This window comes from Rhinolophus sinicus, linkage group LG03, assembly GCF_036562045.2.
Source record: "Rhinolophus sinicus isolate RSC01 linkage group LG03, ASM3656204v1, whole genome shotgun sequence".
Lineage (NCBI taxonomy): Eukaryota > Metazoa > Chordata > Mammalia > Chiroptera > Rhinolophidae > Rhinolophus > Rhinolophus sinicus.
Genome location: NC_133753.1, coordinates 24,582,065 through 24,597,042, shown reverse-complemented (window position 1 = coordinate 24,597,042; position 14,978 = coordinate 24,582,065). Strand labels below are relative to the sequence as shown.

The 14,978-nt window shown below is 42.1% G+C and overlaps 1 protein-coding gene across 4 annotated transcripts in view; it reads right to left on the bottom strand.

The window, feature by feature from the left end:
* Positions 1-67: 67 nt before the first annotated feature.
* ENTPD5 (ectonucleoside triphosphate diphosphohydrolase 5 (inactive)) overlaps positions 68-14,978 on the bottom strand; it is a 34,294-nt gene continuing 19,383 nt past the window's right edge. For all 4 annotated transcript variants that reach the window (XM_019733402.2, XM_074327227.1, XM_019733401.2 and 1 more), the window contains 11 exons: positions 14,832-14,975; positions 12,270-12,345; positions 11,962-11,997; positions 11,544-11,632; positions 11,155-11,234; positions 10,470-10,531; positions 9,382-9,483; positions 8,556-8,696; positions 6,915-6,971; positions 6,109-6,224; positions 68-3,768 (listed from right to left, as the gene is read on the bottom strand). In XM_019733402.2, the coding sequence (XP_019588961.1) occupies positions 3,682-3,768; positions 6,109-6,224; positions 6,915-6,971; positions 8,556-8,696; positions 9,382-9,483; positions 10,470-10,531; positions 11,155-11,234; positions 11,544-11,632; positions 11,962-11,997; positions 12,270-12,345; positions 14,832-14,975 (990 nt within the window). In that variant the 3' untranslated portion in view covers positions 68-3,681. The remainder of the gene's footprint in view (positions 3,769-6,108; positions 6,225-6,914; positions 6,972-8,555; positions 8,697-9,381; positions 9,484-10,469; positions 10,532-11,154; positions 11,235-11,543; positions 11,633-11,961; positions 11,998-12,269; positions 12,346-14,831; positions 14,976-14,978) is intronic.

Sequence of the window (14,978 nt, the reverse complement as noted above, 5' to 3'; positions counted from 1 at the left end):
GATAATTTGCTGTGAGGAGGGCTTATAAATCAAGCGAAGAAAAGACTCCAAAGGAAGACTATTATGATTTTGGTGAAAAGAGCTTTTTATTACTAAAACAAAAATCGCTAAGGTGCTGTCTCATTCATTTTCACTTGTTAATCCTTTCTAAAGAGATTTATATAATTTTTTAATGCTGATCATAAATTTACATAATTGTTGTTTGGTAAAGAAGTACGTGATGCATTTTTATTTTAAAACAGCAATTCTAACATTAGAATACAAATTAAACAAATTGTTTAGCCTTTGTTATAGGTGCACTGGACTTTCTGAAAAGAAAACCAAATGTTATTAATCCTAGTTATTACTTCCGTATCACAGCACCAGATCTCCATTTTATTTATGGCTCTTCTCCGGAACACCAATGTCTGTTCAGTAATAAAACAATAAATAATTTCATCGCACAGGTTTGAAGACCTCAGGAACCAGGTCAAACGGGAAAAGTTGATTAGCAGCAGAATCTATTCATATTTGGTTGCAGACTGGTGGCTGAAGGGGTTGGGGGGGGTTGCTGTGGGTTTTTGAAGAGCTCACCTCACAGTCTCACTGATGCCTCTTGAAGAGATTTTTGGATCCATTAGATTTGTATACTGTAAAGAACATTCGCCCAAATATCTGATTTGAAGGTGAAATGAGAAGAAACAGTCTGCATTTGAACCAAGCTAAGCTATTCGTGGGAACAGCTTTTGAGGGAATGAGAAATGTTACTACAGGGGAGCTTTTCAGGCAAATGTGGGAAAGTCATAAGATACTAGAGTAAAAAATGACAGTGTCACAAACATTCCTGGAATCTCAGGGAAAATGTGCCCAGAAGGCAAGATGGCAACTACTGTGAAACGCTGTGTGACTACTAGCAGAGTCTAGAAGGTCACTATAGGGAAACAAGGTCTTTCACAAAAAATGGAAAGGGAGCCCAGGTGAGAACATGGACTCTCCAAAAGTATGCAAATAAAATCAGGCAAGATTGAAGAATTTTAAGGCACACCTCGGAAGGACCTCGATAATCCACATAGGATGTTCTTTGTATGATGATGATGATGATGATAAACACAATATCCATTGTGTGCCAGGCCATGTCCTTAGTATTTGAAATACATGAACACATTTATAGAAAAGAAACTTAACCAGCAATTTAGACTCAATAGGATTCCTTAATAAGGCCCAAAAGGTACAGTAAGGGGCAGAAAGGACATTATAGACAAGTCATTTCTTTCTAAGAAATAAAAATTCCTATTCCAAATTGCTCCTAAAATGGATAAACTGGTTAATGCTCCAGAAGTTCTAATCAAGATTATCTGGATATATGTAGATACATTTTTGAAGTTAATGCGTCTACTGAAGAGTTCTGGAGATATCGGATGACCAAAGGAGTCTGAATACGGCCCCTGGTTATAAAAAGAAAAGCTTCAGAGACAAGCTCTGACAAAGACCAGGGAATCTTACCTCTCTGGACCCATCAAGCTGGAGGAGTCTTTAGTGAATACAGTTTGCCTCTTGGGAAAACTACTTGGTTTCTACTAGAGGAAATGGTCTCTCCCTAATCATGTGGAACCGCATTTAGTGTATGACTGGTTCTAGCACCCTATCTTTTTGATGAAACTGGAAAAGGATCCAGAAGCCATGTGGTATGTTAAAGAAGAGACCACAAAGAACTTGGGAGGAATTTTCTTCAAAAGACAAAGGCTGCAGAAGGAGGGATTAGAGCAGACTACTGAGAAGACTTCAGCTCAACATAAAGGTTTTTTAACATCAGTGCAGTCCCAGATGGAATGATTGGTCTGCAAACACGCCTAATCCGAAGCTGAATGATAACCAGTTAGAAATGTTAAGAGAATTCTGCAATAGAAGACTGGATTTTATCTTTGGGTTCTTTTCAACTCTAAAGATTCTACTACCCGTTTCCCTGAAAATAAGACCTAGTCGGACCATCAACTCTTTTGGAGCAAAAATTAATATAAGACTTATAGTAAAATAAGACCGGGTCTATATTAAGTTTTGCTCCAAAAGATGCATTAGAGCTGATGGTCCAGCTAGGTCTTATTTTTGGGGAAATACAGTATAAAGGTGACCTCAGTATAATAAAAGCCAGTATGAAGAATCTGAAGAAATTTCACACTGAATTAAAAACAACTAAAATTTGGGGGATGAGAATATAGAAATTTGCCCACTTGCTTGCACATCAGATGTTAAATAGTTACTGACTCAGAATAACTAAGAAATAAGGTTTCCTAGGAACTGGTGTGAGGGCCAGGTATTGAACATCTTTTGTGAGAGCGCTGAAAGTCTGCGAAAGCTCAGCGTTTGGGAGGTACAAACTGCTGGAAAGAAGTGGAGGTAAAGAGCCAAGGCCAATGAGCCAGTCAACAGGAAGGTCTTTCAAATCCAAGAGCACTGGAGGGGGTAGACGAAGCAGATGATGGTGATGTGGGAAAGTCCAAGATAATGAATTGTAGGGAAAATAATTCACAAAATGAGCTCGCAGCACTCAGACTCCACAGTACTGTTGTGGGCTAAAATGGCCAACCAAATCCAATGGTAGGTTACCCTCAGAAAGGTGCTGTCAGAGCCCGTGGAGCTAGATAAATAATTTAGAGGATGTTAGCAAAAATGATCAGTAGGAAGAGATACTGTTATAAATGGAGAGAATAAAAGGGCAAACTGAAAGGAGCTGTAACCAAAATCTAGATCCTTAAATAGCACAGCCACAGGCCTCTCACCACAGAACAAAAGTTAGGGTGCAGATGTATTTCTTAGTAATACACAGAAAAGTTTAGGATGACAAATTAAACACATTAGCCAGGAAGGAGGTACTGGCACTGAAAACACACACATGTTCCTGTGAGGTTGGACGTGTTCATTAATTCCAGTTGACTTATAAAAAGTTGATTAAAAGAAGGTGGTCTATACAAGGCAGCCACTCCATCCCAAAACATGGCCTTAGAGATTGGATGGCCTCCTTTCTTAAGGCTGGGATCTGCGCAGTAGGAGTTGCTCTCCATCCTGCTAAGAGTGAGGGTGGCTTTTAGATGACTGACTGGAGCTAGCACAAAGCAGGATCACACAACTTCAGATATAGTACCTCTTTTCCCATCCCTTGACATGAAAAACAAAACTAAGTATTTTTCTCTTTCTTTGCTGGGAGGGGGGAGCGGTAGAAATAAGGGTGGGACAGGGCAGTGTGCAGGGAGGGAAAAAATCCTGGTGTTGACAGCTCATGGGATTGCAGCCAGTCAGCTGAGGTTAGCATGTAAGAGGAAAATTCAAATGTTCAAAGGAATGAGGCACTCAAAGTGTTGAAATGAAATTTTTCTTTGGTTCCCAGGGACCTGTCCCTGGGTTCTCCAAGGTTAAGTTCCAAAGCTGTTCCTTTTGGCTCTCTGTGACACAAAAGCAATCTCAAAGATTTAGACTCTGGTACCAGCTGTGCAAGCAGAATGGTTAGGTGACAGTTCATACCAGATGTGTAAAAGTAATCACTAGACTTAAAGGCAAGTGCAGTCTACAAAAGCCCCTTCCTCCTGATGAAGCCAGCTGCTGGGTTTCAATCCAGACCGTTCCCAGACTACCTCAGAACATGATGGAGTCTTCTCTCCTTTTAAACAGGTTGTTGTCAAATGCAGGCCTCAGAGGAAGGGCTTGGCCTCAGTGGGAGATGCCCAGAGACTGCAGCAGGTGAAAGGTGGCCCCCAAGGCCCAGCCTGTCTCTATGTTGTTCACTTTCTTTGTGAGCTGTTGGGGAGGAGAGAAAAAAAGGTCATCACATTTTCACTGAATTTTCAACTCTAGCAAACATGACACAGGCGAAGATCATCCACATGACCAAAGCAAGGCAAAGTTGGGAGTCGCCAGTCTTTGGAGGCTCCCCACTCCGCTGTCCCCACTATTGCCCCTACACCTGCTAATCTGATCCCTGAATCATCTGGCCCAGGAAGTGATCACAGACAGGACCTACTGAACTCTCTCCCTAATCCTGATACTATAACAGGAGTGGGAGTAGATTTAGAGGTAGGAAAGAACATACTAAGTTTCTCAATTCATACTTTGCAAGTAACTGCATCTTTTTAAGCACTAATAACCAACCAAGGCACGTAAGGCATTCTAGGCCAGGTTGAACCTCAGTGAGTTCAGTGACCTTGGACAAAAGTTTGGAAGCGACTTCAACTACACAACAAGGTGATTCAATTAGTGTTTCTCAAATTGTTTTCTTCAGAATCCTAGGGGTTCCTTGGAAGTGCTTCAAAGAGAAAGGCCAACAAAGCGCATGCTTAAATTCTATGCTATACTCATCTACTGGCAAGTAACTCTTCTGTCTTAAGCTCTTTAAGTGCTGATGTTCTTGGCATATGAAACACATGAAATCCAAGTACCTTAGTACAAAAGAGTTTATGAAATCTGCATCACACAAGAAATGGGGTAACATAAACTCATCTGGAACTGAGGAAACAGGAAGGGGAAGTGGCTCAACGGGAGGTGGGGAGGAGGCTCAAAAACAAAAAGTACACTCTACTTACTTGACCCAAAGTTCAAAGTTGCTTTATGCCATCTCCTCTAATAGACTACATGCTATTTGAGGACAAAGATAACATCTTAATCATCTTTGTAACTGGATGAAAAACGGGCCACACACTAAACCTGACAAGCTTAGGGGAGGCCCGCACAGTGGGCCTTACAACTCAAAGAATGAAAATAACCACAGGCTTGTCCGAATGTAAAAATTCCTAACTAAAAGCGGTCATGGTGATTAGTTATGTCCTGGGCTTGTAGCTTCCTTGACAAAGGTCAATCTTTACTTTTGAAATTGTCTGCTGTCTTTGTGCATCTAAGATAAAATGCCTTTGAAATGTCAGAGTAGTTTTCTTTTCCAGACCCCTTGAAGGCACAGCCGCCAGCACCAGAGCACAGACCACACTCATCTTTTTGCCCACACTCCTTCCCTGTGCTGTAAATGTTACCTGTCCTGTACCCATCGATGTAAAAACTATATGTCTCTCGGTTTTGGTTTGTATCCAATCGCAGAGGTTTCCCCACTTGGCTTTCTCCAGCCCCCTTTATCTACTACCAATGGATTCTGTGTACAAAAACCCTCCCTACATCTCCTTCTAATATATGGTTCTAGTGTATAAAATAAACTGCAGAACTGCCATTCTCCAGAGCATTTTCTCAATCCACTGAGATTTTGCTTCCTGACAATTGTCCTCACTTGGCTCAAATAAACTCTCGTAAGACTTCTTCTTAGGCTGGACCTTCTTTCAACATAACCATAATGTACAATTACTCAATTAAGGTATAGAAGAAAATAAATGGGATGGGTGAAACGTAAGATGTGTTTAGAATAAATAAGTTATGACAAATAAAGTTGAGCCTGCATGTTCTGAAACATGGACAGAGGACAACAAAGAGGGACCCAAGATCAAGAGGCACTAAATACACAAGGCACATATGAAATATATATAAAATACACATGACATATTACGTATATACAAGGCATTCAATATTCACGAGGTCTTAAATAAGCCACTTACTGGTGACACCCTTCTGGTCCCTCACGTCCTCTGCTGTATAGAACCACCTCATGGGCTAATGAATGAGCTAATGCTACTGGACAAAGTACCTGCTCCCGGTCCCTTCTGTCCTGCCTCCTCAATTAAACTTCAGTTCTAGTGCTTGTACGCACACGATCGGCTGCAGGAGGATCCAGGGAGTGTGGCACTTCCAACCTGCTTGGACCCTCTCCTGTGTGTTCACCTGTCCCATTTCTTTCCCTTTGCTTCTCGCCCTGCATTTTGAAATTGATTTAATAAACCATGCGACTTGGGCCTCTTAATTTGGGCTGTAAGCCTGTCTGCTCTGTGACCACTGGGATAGGTGCCTAATATACTCAGAAGCTGCCACTGCAGCAAGGTCATTGCCCACATTCATAGTGCCCTGCACAGAGCTTATTCACAGCCTGCAGAGAAATCCTCCCAATGCCACCCAGAGCCACTCTGATTACTAAACAAGTTCTGAACTCTTTCTTCCCAACTCCCAAATAAGAAGTCTGTTATGAGACTCCTCTGCCCAGTCTCTTACCTGTAAGACGGTGCTGTCTGCAAAGCCAAAGCCATCCTTCAACAAGGCTGTGATATAACTGAGATCCATGCACAGGAAAGGACTGCCTGACGTGAAGTTTTCCAAGCTGTCACACACTGAAGTGGAGAGAGTGAAGAGAGGAATTCAAGTTTGCAGCCTACTGAGGGGTGTGTAATTTTCTCTAAATATAGACTTAGAATAAGTGAAGCAGACGTCTCCATTTGGTTCATGCCTACGAGTCTTGGAGGCTAGAACTACACTGACAGCCTCTACAAGACTGCACGCAGCTTCTTAAGAACTTGCACATTTCTGATGTTATATTTTACTCAAATTTACACGGGCCCTAGATTATTTGCTAAATTTCTATGAACTATTGTTGGGGCTTAATTCAACCAAGTCCTTCATGCATTATTAGTGCTGAGGCCCAGAAGGCAAGGAAATACCAGTCAGCCCTACTTTGGGGCCACTGGCTAAGATCATTTATGTTTTCAATGGACTCTCTCACGGAAGCCTCTGTGGCTACTTCCCACATATTTTGGAGCTCAGTGTATCATGATAACACTGATAACACTACTACAATTTTTAATTTTTAAAGAAGAAATATAGAAAGAAGAACAGATTTTCACTATTTCCTCTTGTACTCTCATATTTTTCTATGCCACCTAGTGTGTTTAACTCCTGGCAAAGACAGGAAACCAGCCTTCTGAGGGCCTTTCTGCTGACTGGCACGTTAGTCCCTTTAAGGTCACTGGACTTGGCAGGCACAGCCTCACAACTCACCTTCAAGGGCTGCCACTGACACTTACCTTCCCTAGCTTTTCTTTCAAAATCTTCAACTTTTAAAACACCTCCCTTTTCATAATCTGAAATGAAATAGAACAGTAGCTGATGTCAAAAAGCTTTCAAAGAAACAAGAAAATTCATGCTAATGATATTTGTAATAAACAAAAACAGGAAATAAAACTGTCAACATTAGAAAATTGGATAAACATGACATGTTCATACAATATAATCTATGCAGTCTATTTACTTATAATCTATTTTATGTTATGTATTATTTAACCACAATAAAAAATTTGACCCAATTAAAAAACACACTAAAATATAGGAAATTAATTCATATCTCAGGCCATGATAGATCACATACATACATTCTCACAGCTAAACAGAAGCATTACTATTGTGATATTAAAAAAAACAGTTATAGGGCTGGCCCGGTGGCTCAGGTGGTTGGAGCACCCTGCTCCTAACCCCGAGGTCGCTGGTTCGATTCCCACATGGACCAGCGAGTCGCGCCCTCTACAGCTAAGATTGTGAACAATGGCTCTCCCTGGGGCTGGGCTGCCGTGAGCTGCGGTGGGCTGCTGTGTGCTTCCAGGAACGGCTGGCAACCAGCGTGAGAGGTCGGCAGTGGGCAAAAGCTGCCAAAAGCTGCCGTGACCTGCTGTGAGCAGCTGACCAAGGACCGGCCACCGACTGCCTCAGTCGGGGGGAGCGCAAGGCTCATAACACCAGCATGGGCCAGGGAGCTGTGTCCTACATAACTAGACTGAGAAACAATGGCTTGAACTAGAGTTGGGGGGGGCAGGCAGAAGAAGGGGAAAAACAAAAAAACAAAAAATAAAATAGTTACAAAGGAGAAGAAACTCTGGAGTGATGGATATTTTTAAATATTGAACTTGGTGATGGTTTCATAGGTAAATACGTATGTCAAAACTTAGCAAACTGTATACGTTAAATATGTACATTTTAAAGCTAAGTGAAATAAGTAAGACAGAAGGACAAATACAATATGATTTCACTTATATATGGAATCTAAAAAGCAAAACAAAACAGACTCACAGACACAAGAAACAAACTGATGTCGCCAGGGGAAGGGGGTGGGGGATGGGTAAAAACAGTGGAGAATAAGAGGCACAAAATTCCAGTTATAAAATAAACAGGTCAGAGGATATAATGCACAGCATAGGGAATATAGTCAACAATATCATAACTTTGTATAGATGGTTACTAGACTTATTGTGGAGATAGATCACTTTGTAAGGTACATAAATATTGAATCACTATGTGGTACACCTGAGACTAATATAGATCAACTGTACTTAAAAAAAAAAATTTTGTGCGTTTTATGTCAATTGTACCTAAATAAAAAAGTTTAAAAAAGAAGACTTCGTGTAAATTTTTAAGACCATTTTCTAGCTCCAAAAGATTCTGTCATATTCACCCTTCTATTTGACTAACTAGTGTCACTCAACAACCAACACTGAGAGGAGGGAGATCAGCTCTGATGAAGCATTTCAGGTATTCCCTCTCCCTCCCCCTCCCCCTCCCCCTCCCCTTCCCCCTCCCCCTCCCCCCCCCTCCCCCTCCCCCTCCCTCTCCCTCTCCCTCTCCCACCGCAGCCCTGCAGGGTTTCCTCTCTGGACTGACACCTGGAGTGAACTTACCAATCATGTCTGTGTCAACAGCTCGATCATAATAGTAAGAGAAAGCGTAGAAGGAGCTTCTGTGGATCTCATCTGGCTGGTGAAGTTTTCCTCGGACCACCCTCAGCACTTCAGTGTAGCAGGGCTCAAAGCCCACCTCCCCTGCCAGAGCAAAGGAGCACAGGGGCAAGGTGAGAAAAATGACAGAGGAAGGGACCACTATGTGCGGCTGCAGCCAAAGAGGAAAGAGCCGGGGGCTGGGGCTGAGGAAAGCAGAGGCTGAGGCTCAGGACAAAGGGCTCCCTAAGACGAGCAAACTTCCACAGCCTCACAGCTCCAGAGCAAAGGGACCTGCTGCTCTGGCGGCTCCCCTCCCAAACCTGTGTTCAAAAAAACCAGCCACAGCCGACCTCGAGCTGAAGTAGCCAGAAGGCTTGCCTGTTTCCTTGAAAAATCAAGTTTTTTCCTTGATTTTAAGGTCTGTGCCTGTTATAATACTTGAAGTGAATTACTGTTCCTATCATCTCAATTTTAAGTTTTATTATAAATAGCTAAACATTAACTGAACCTGAAACAGTTCCACCCTGCTCAAGGCAGAGCCCCTTAATGAATCACACCCAGGTAAGAATGGACCCACAATACTTGGCCAGGGAAAGAGCAGGATATAGTGGCAGCTGCCTTGTCCGCTGTCCTTTCACATTATTCCTTGGAGGCATACCAAGATCTATTTGGAATGAGTCCCTGCAACATGACAAGCTTCTCTTGTGCTCTGGAAAAAGTTTCCCATGGGACTTTCCCCGACTTCTACTGTAAAAAGAATGTCAACCAGTGAAAGGACATCACTTGCCTTCTTGGTTGCCACCATACTGGTATTTCACACCCCCAAAAATCCACTCTGCTTCTAACCACCTTGGTAGACAGGCACTGCGAAAAGTGTATCCATCAATCCCTGGAAAAAAACCAGACCACAAAGTAAGAGGCAAGGATGTGAGAGGGAGGAAGGCAAGCAAGAAGCCAGTAAGGTTGAAAGGAATCACCAAGGTGGCTGGGCCTTAAAATGATGAAATTAGTTCCGCAACTACATCCTATGACAGCAATTCTTAACAGAGTTCATAGATGGGCTTTGTGGGGTTGGTGAACCCTTTGAAACTACAGGCAAATTTTTGAGCATGTGTATATTTGGTGGAGGGATCCATGGCTTTCATCACATCTCAGAGAAATCCAATTTCCTACAATGGAGTAAGTTCTCTCCTTTCTAAAATGGGGGGGAAATACCGTTCTACTTTTCCATTGGTTGTTGTGAGGCCTAAGTGAAATACACTTGATGTTTTTATAAACTCTGACATGCTGTACAATCATCCCAATAATAGCTTACTGTGAGCTAGGCACCATACAAAGTGCATTAAACGCACAATCTTAGTTAAGGTGAGAAAAGGGGCCTGAAGGGTTAGCTAACTTGCCCCAAATCACACAACAAACTGAACCCAGTTCTGCCTGACCTCAAAAGCTGAGCCCTTAACCCTTGCACCACCTGTGAAGAGATAAAAGGAGTTGCTCAGCTATACCACCTTGCAAGTGGACCTTGCTGCTTCCTGCATCTCCTACATAACGCTAAGGGCTTGAGGAAGGTCCTGCCAAATTCAAATTCACTCTTTGAGCCCTGAATTTCTGCAGATACCTCAGTCTTCTGGCCACAGGCTGTTCCCCATATACAAACAGACCTCATTTGAGAAATGGCTAGTGTTGGATACTAAGACTTCTGAACTTATAAAGGAGAAAAGGAATTTGCTGCTATTATGTCCATTGTACAACATATGCTTCCTAATTCAGCGTGACTCTTTCCTCCAGAGAATCACTGCCAGGGAAGGGAAAAGGCAAGCTGAGTACAGATGTCACTCTCACCATACCCCAACCAGCACAGGTACCCAGACGAACCTTCCGTTTCCAGGGCTCCCAGGGTTGCCAGTCTTGCAGCTTTCAATCCAAATCCCAAGTAACTGTAAAATACAGGATTGACTAATTTCATGCTGCGCCTGAAGTTCTCCAGCTTAAAGTTACCTCTTTCAAAAGTAACATGATTTCTGTCTCCCTCTAGAGGGAGGAAAACCTTGTTCTCTGTGACCTGTTCATCTAGTGTAGAGGACAAGTGGTAATTTCTGTAGTTTAGATCAAGGCCATGCAGTAAGAACTTTCCACAGCGGCAATTTAAAAGCCAGAGATAGTGACGCTTCCTAGGGTCCTATCCTAGGGAACCATCCCCAGAAAAGCTCTCATTATTTTAGCTCCCAGCCCCATTGGGATCAAATTCTAGGCTGGATTATCAATATCTGAGGGCAAGCTCAGTGGAGTTGGCACAGAGCTTTGGCTGAACCTTTTCTGAGTGACCTCTTTGTGGAGAAACCTTTTGACTAAGTTATATACTTTTGACGCCAACAACGGAGAAATCCTTGGATCCCCTGGCCGTTGGTAAGTGGCTTGAGTTTCAGTTAATAGGCCTTTGGGAACCGGCAAAGACTATGTAAGGCTGGTCAGATGCAATAATAGATGTGAAAATGCTTTGAAAAGTTAGGGGAATCATACCACGTGAAATATTATTATTCCTCCCTGTCCCCCTCCTCACCTATAGGTATAGAGCTTATAAGTGCTGTTAAACATCTCAAAGGAAGTGAGGTAGCCCCTAGGGGTTTGTTCCAGGGTTTTCTGAAAATCAGAAAAAGCAAAAAGACTATTCAGGATCTGAGAATATCTAAAGATGTTATCACTACCATCCCTGTCCCCCCACCAAAATGAGTCAGAGATGAAGGAGACAAAATAAACTGCTAATCTCACAAGGCTTGAGGAATCAAAGGGACTCTGAACAGTAGCAAAGGGAAGTTCACTCTGTCTTTAATTGCCTCTACTCAGCCTATTTGTGGTGGAGCTGCTGTCTGAAAATAGGGTACCACTTTCTTAACACCATGATATGCCTGCCTAGTGAGTGCTAACCAAACCTTCATGTTCATGACTCACCTGAAACTGGGGCAGGAATGTGATCTGGGTGGAGGCCCCCCCCAGGTCCAGGGTCCCCACAGTCTCCTGGCTGTGGCTATGCAGCTGACCTGTGAATGAGAGCCAGTTCTGAACATCTGCTTCCTGGACAGCCCAGCACTCTTCTGTCTGCAATTTCTCTCTTGCTCTGGAGGACTTCCATGCCTACTCCAGGGCTCCCGGCCCCCACAGGCTGAAGGTGAACACTAACCTAGAAGGACTCTTGCTGCAGCCGAGGCCTTGAAGGCCAGTTATAAACATTAACTTCCTGTCTTTCCTTTTTTGTTTTTAATAAAAGGAAAGAACAATACAGGAAAATACAGGAACAAAAGGTATTTTTGCTCTCTGATTATGTGTAAAACCCAATCAAGGCCATAGGATAGACTTGAGAATGTATTACCTGTCAGAAAATTCACAGTAATCCAAGCTAATATGCCTAAAAAAAGAAAAAGAAGAAGAAAGAAAGACAAGGATTACATCCCAGATTACATTTTCCTCTCTCTTCCCTGGCCCCATCTTTGTTGTTTTCTCTCTGAATTTCATGTCCCTTTTCCCCATCCTTCCATTTCTTGCTATTCCATTCCTCCTTGCTTATTTCTTTCTCCTTAATTAGTACTGTTTTCTTCAGCACCCCATCCCTGTTCCCAGTTCCTTTCATCAGATTAACCCTCGCCCTCTCCCCCAGAACATATAGCAACACCTCTCCACCTTCATAGGATCCGTCCATGATGCTAACACTGTCATTTGGTACCAGGAAAGGTGACTGCTTGAAGATCTCTTTTACCTAGAGAAAAAGGAAAAAATTCCGATTCTCTAAGGCAATAAAACAGATTTCCATATTTTGGCTGTGTCTTATAAGGCTTAGAAAACTACTCTTCTCATTTCCCCAAAATAAAATTTTAGCAAAATTCATTTCTTTTCCCTAAGAAACTACAGGCAAGCCATTATTGGTTTCTTGTAAAAGCAAAACACAGAGATTCCCCTGACTTTAAAATAAACCGCAATTAAACCATCTACATTTATAGGTAAATTGGACCTAAGAAAGGACACACATTTGACCCTGCCAGCTCAGGGTCCTGTAATTTTTTAGTACACCTGATTACTTCTACCTGGACATATACTGGAAGCTAGGAGGACCCTTTCCCACTCCATTTTTTAGATGCGCAGATAAACTTGGATAGTAGAGAAGAGTTGGGCCTCGGTGGCTCCTGAGACTGCAGGAAAGTTTCTGCTTCTCTCTTATCAAATTTTACAGACTTTGTCCTTCCTGGTAAAGGAGTTCACGTCCACAGGCTGAGGTACTCTGCTGTCAGCCCCTGTCAAATCCTGGCACATGGCTGGGGCCTCAAAAGAGTCTAGAGAGACCCAGATCCAGATTTCTCCTATTTCAGAAGATGAAAATGAAGATCTCGCACAAATGCTCTTGACACTCCATAAATAAAGGTCAATGAATGGGTGTTATGTCTTATTTTTATGTTATACGATTATCATTGAGTGTGGAGGGGAGAGGAGTGTTTCCAAATAGGAATAGGAAGAATTCTAGTCTGTTGGCTGTTCTCATTTCTGATGGGACACAACATTCCAGGCAGTGACCTCTGGACCCTGTTTCAACCAGGAAAAGCCAGTTAAGTGATCTACAAACAAGCTTGTAAGCTAGATAAGCAAACAGGAATAAACATAGAAAGAGAGTTTCTGTTCTTGCCCTCTCCACCTCTCCCCTCTCCCCACAATTTATTCTCAACAGAGCAGCCAGAGTGGTGCCTTAAAAACAGACATCAGATCGTGTTTCTCCTTCGGTCAAAACACTCCAGTGGCTTCCTTCTTAAGAGAAAAAGCCAAAGTCCTTACACTGGCCTTTGAGGTCTCACATGATAAACCCCTCACACCTGACTTCATTTCCTACTTTCCTTCCATCAACTCACTCTCCTCCAGGCACGCTAACCTTGATGCTGTTCCCTGAACATACCAAGCACATTCCTGCTTCCTTTGCACTTGCTGTTTCTTTAGCCTGGAATATTCTACTCACAACGTCTTGCATAGCATGTTTGTTCATTCCCTTCAGTTCTCTACTCAAATGCATCTTATCAATGAGGTCTTCCCTGACAACAGCATTTACAGTAGCATATCCCCACACGACCACTGGCATTCCCCATCTGCCTTATCCTGCTTGAGATTTTCTCCGTAGCTTCTAAAGTACCTGACATACTTTGTATTGACTTGTTTAGTTATCTTGTCTTTGCAATTAGAATGTTAGCTCCATGAGGACAGGGACAGTGTCATTTTTGTTCCCTGCTCTATATCCCCAGGAACTTCACCAGTGCCCAGTACACAGTAAAGCACTCACATAAAGAATAAACGAGTGAATGAATGAATGAGGAATAGGAATTCAGGTTCTCATGCAGACATTCCAGGCAGTTTGTCCTTGGACAACAGATTTAAGATCTCTGTGCGGACAGTCAAAAGAGAATGGATGTAGAAAACTGACTTAGCATACCTGTAATACAGAGTCCTTTTTGCTATGATTTTTTGTTATAATGGGATTCTACCTATATTCTTCACAATATTTCATCTTAATAATCTTATTAACATACCTGATTTTTGCATAATAAAAATGTACAATGTTAAAAATACTGAATTTTTAAAAGATTTCTGTACTTAGTTTTGATCTGAGAGTTGAAATAGATTATCTTTAAAAATCTTCACCTTTACAATTCTATGATTGTTCTCAAAAAAACTTTATGCTGAAAGAAAAATGTCAGACACATAAAAAAGAGTATATAAACTATATTATTCCATTAATATGAAATGTAAGAACAAGCAAAACTAATCTATAAAGACACAGAGCAGATGAGTTGGTTGCCTGGTTTCCCAGGAGGGGGAAACTGACTGTGAAGGGTCACAAGGAAATGTCTGTATTTGCCAACACTTATTTAACTGTACATTTCAAATACATACATTTAATTGTACATAAGTTATTCCTCATTAAACTTGATTAAAAACCATTTTGATGATTCAGCTGTAACAAGTTAAGAGAATTAAGAATATCATGGACAGGCAGAACTTTAAACTTTTTAAGAAAAACTCTATAATTTCAAGAGTAACATTTAAAAATGTAAATAACTAGCTTTAAAAGAGCCCAGAGTCACCACAGTGTAGTGATGGTGAAACACTAAAGTTAACAGTGACACTCTAAAGGGCTTTATACCCATAAAAAACCATTAACATAGGGAAAAAGAATTATCCCAGATGCAGATGATTTCCAAAACTCACCTCAAGGAGCAGAGCCTGGGCTTTCTCTTCCGGCAGTAAGCGCAGTCCTGCTGTGGCCTTCAAGACCACGGGGGTCCTTTTCCAGTGACTTCGGGGGATTGAATCTTTGGCCACCTCTAAGAGTCCTCGAACAGTCTCAGCACCCTT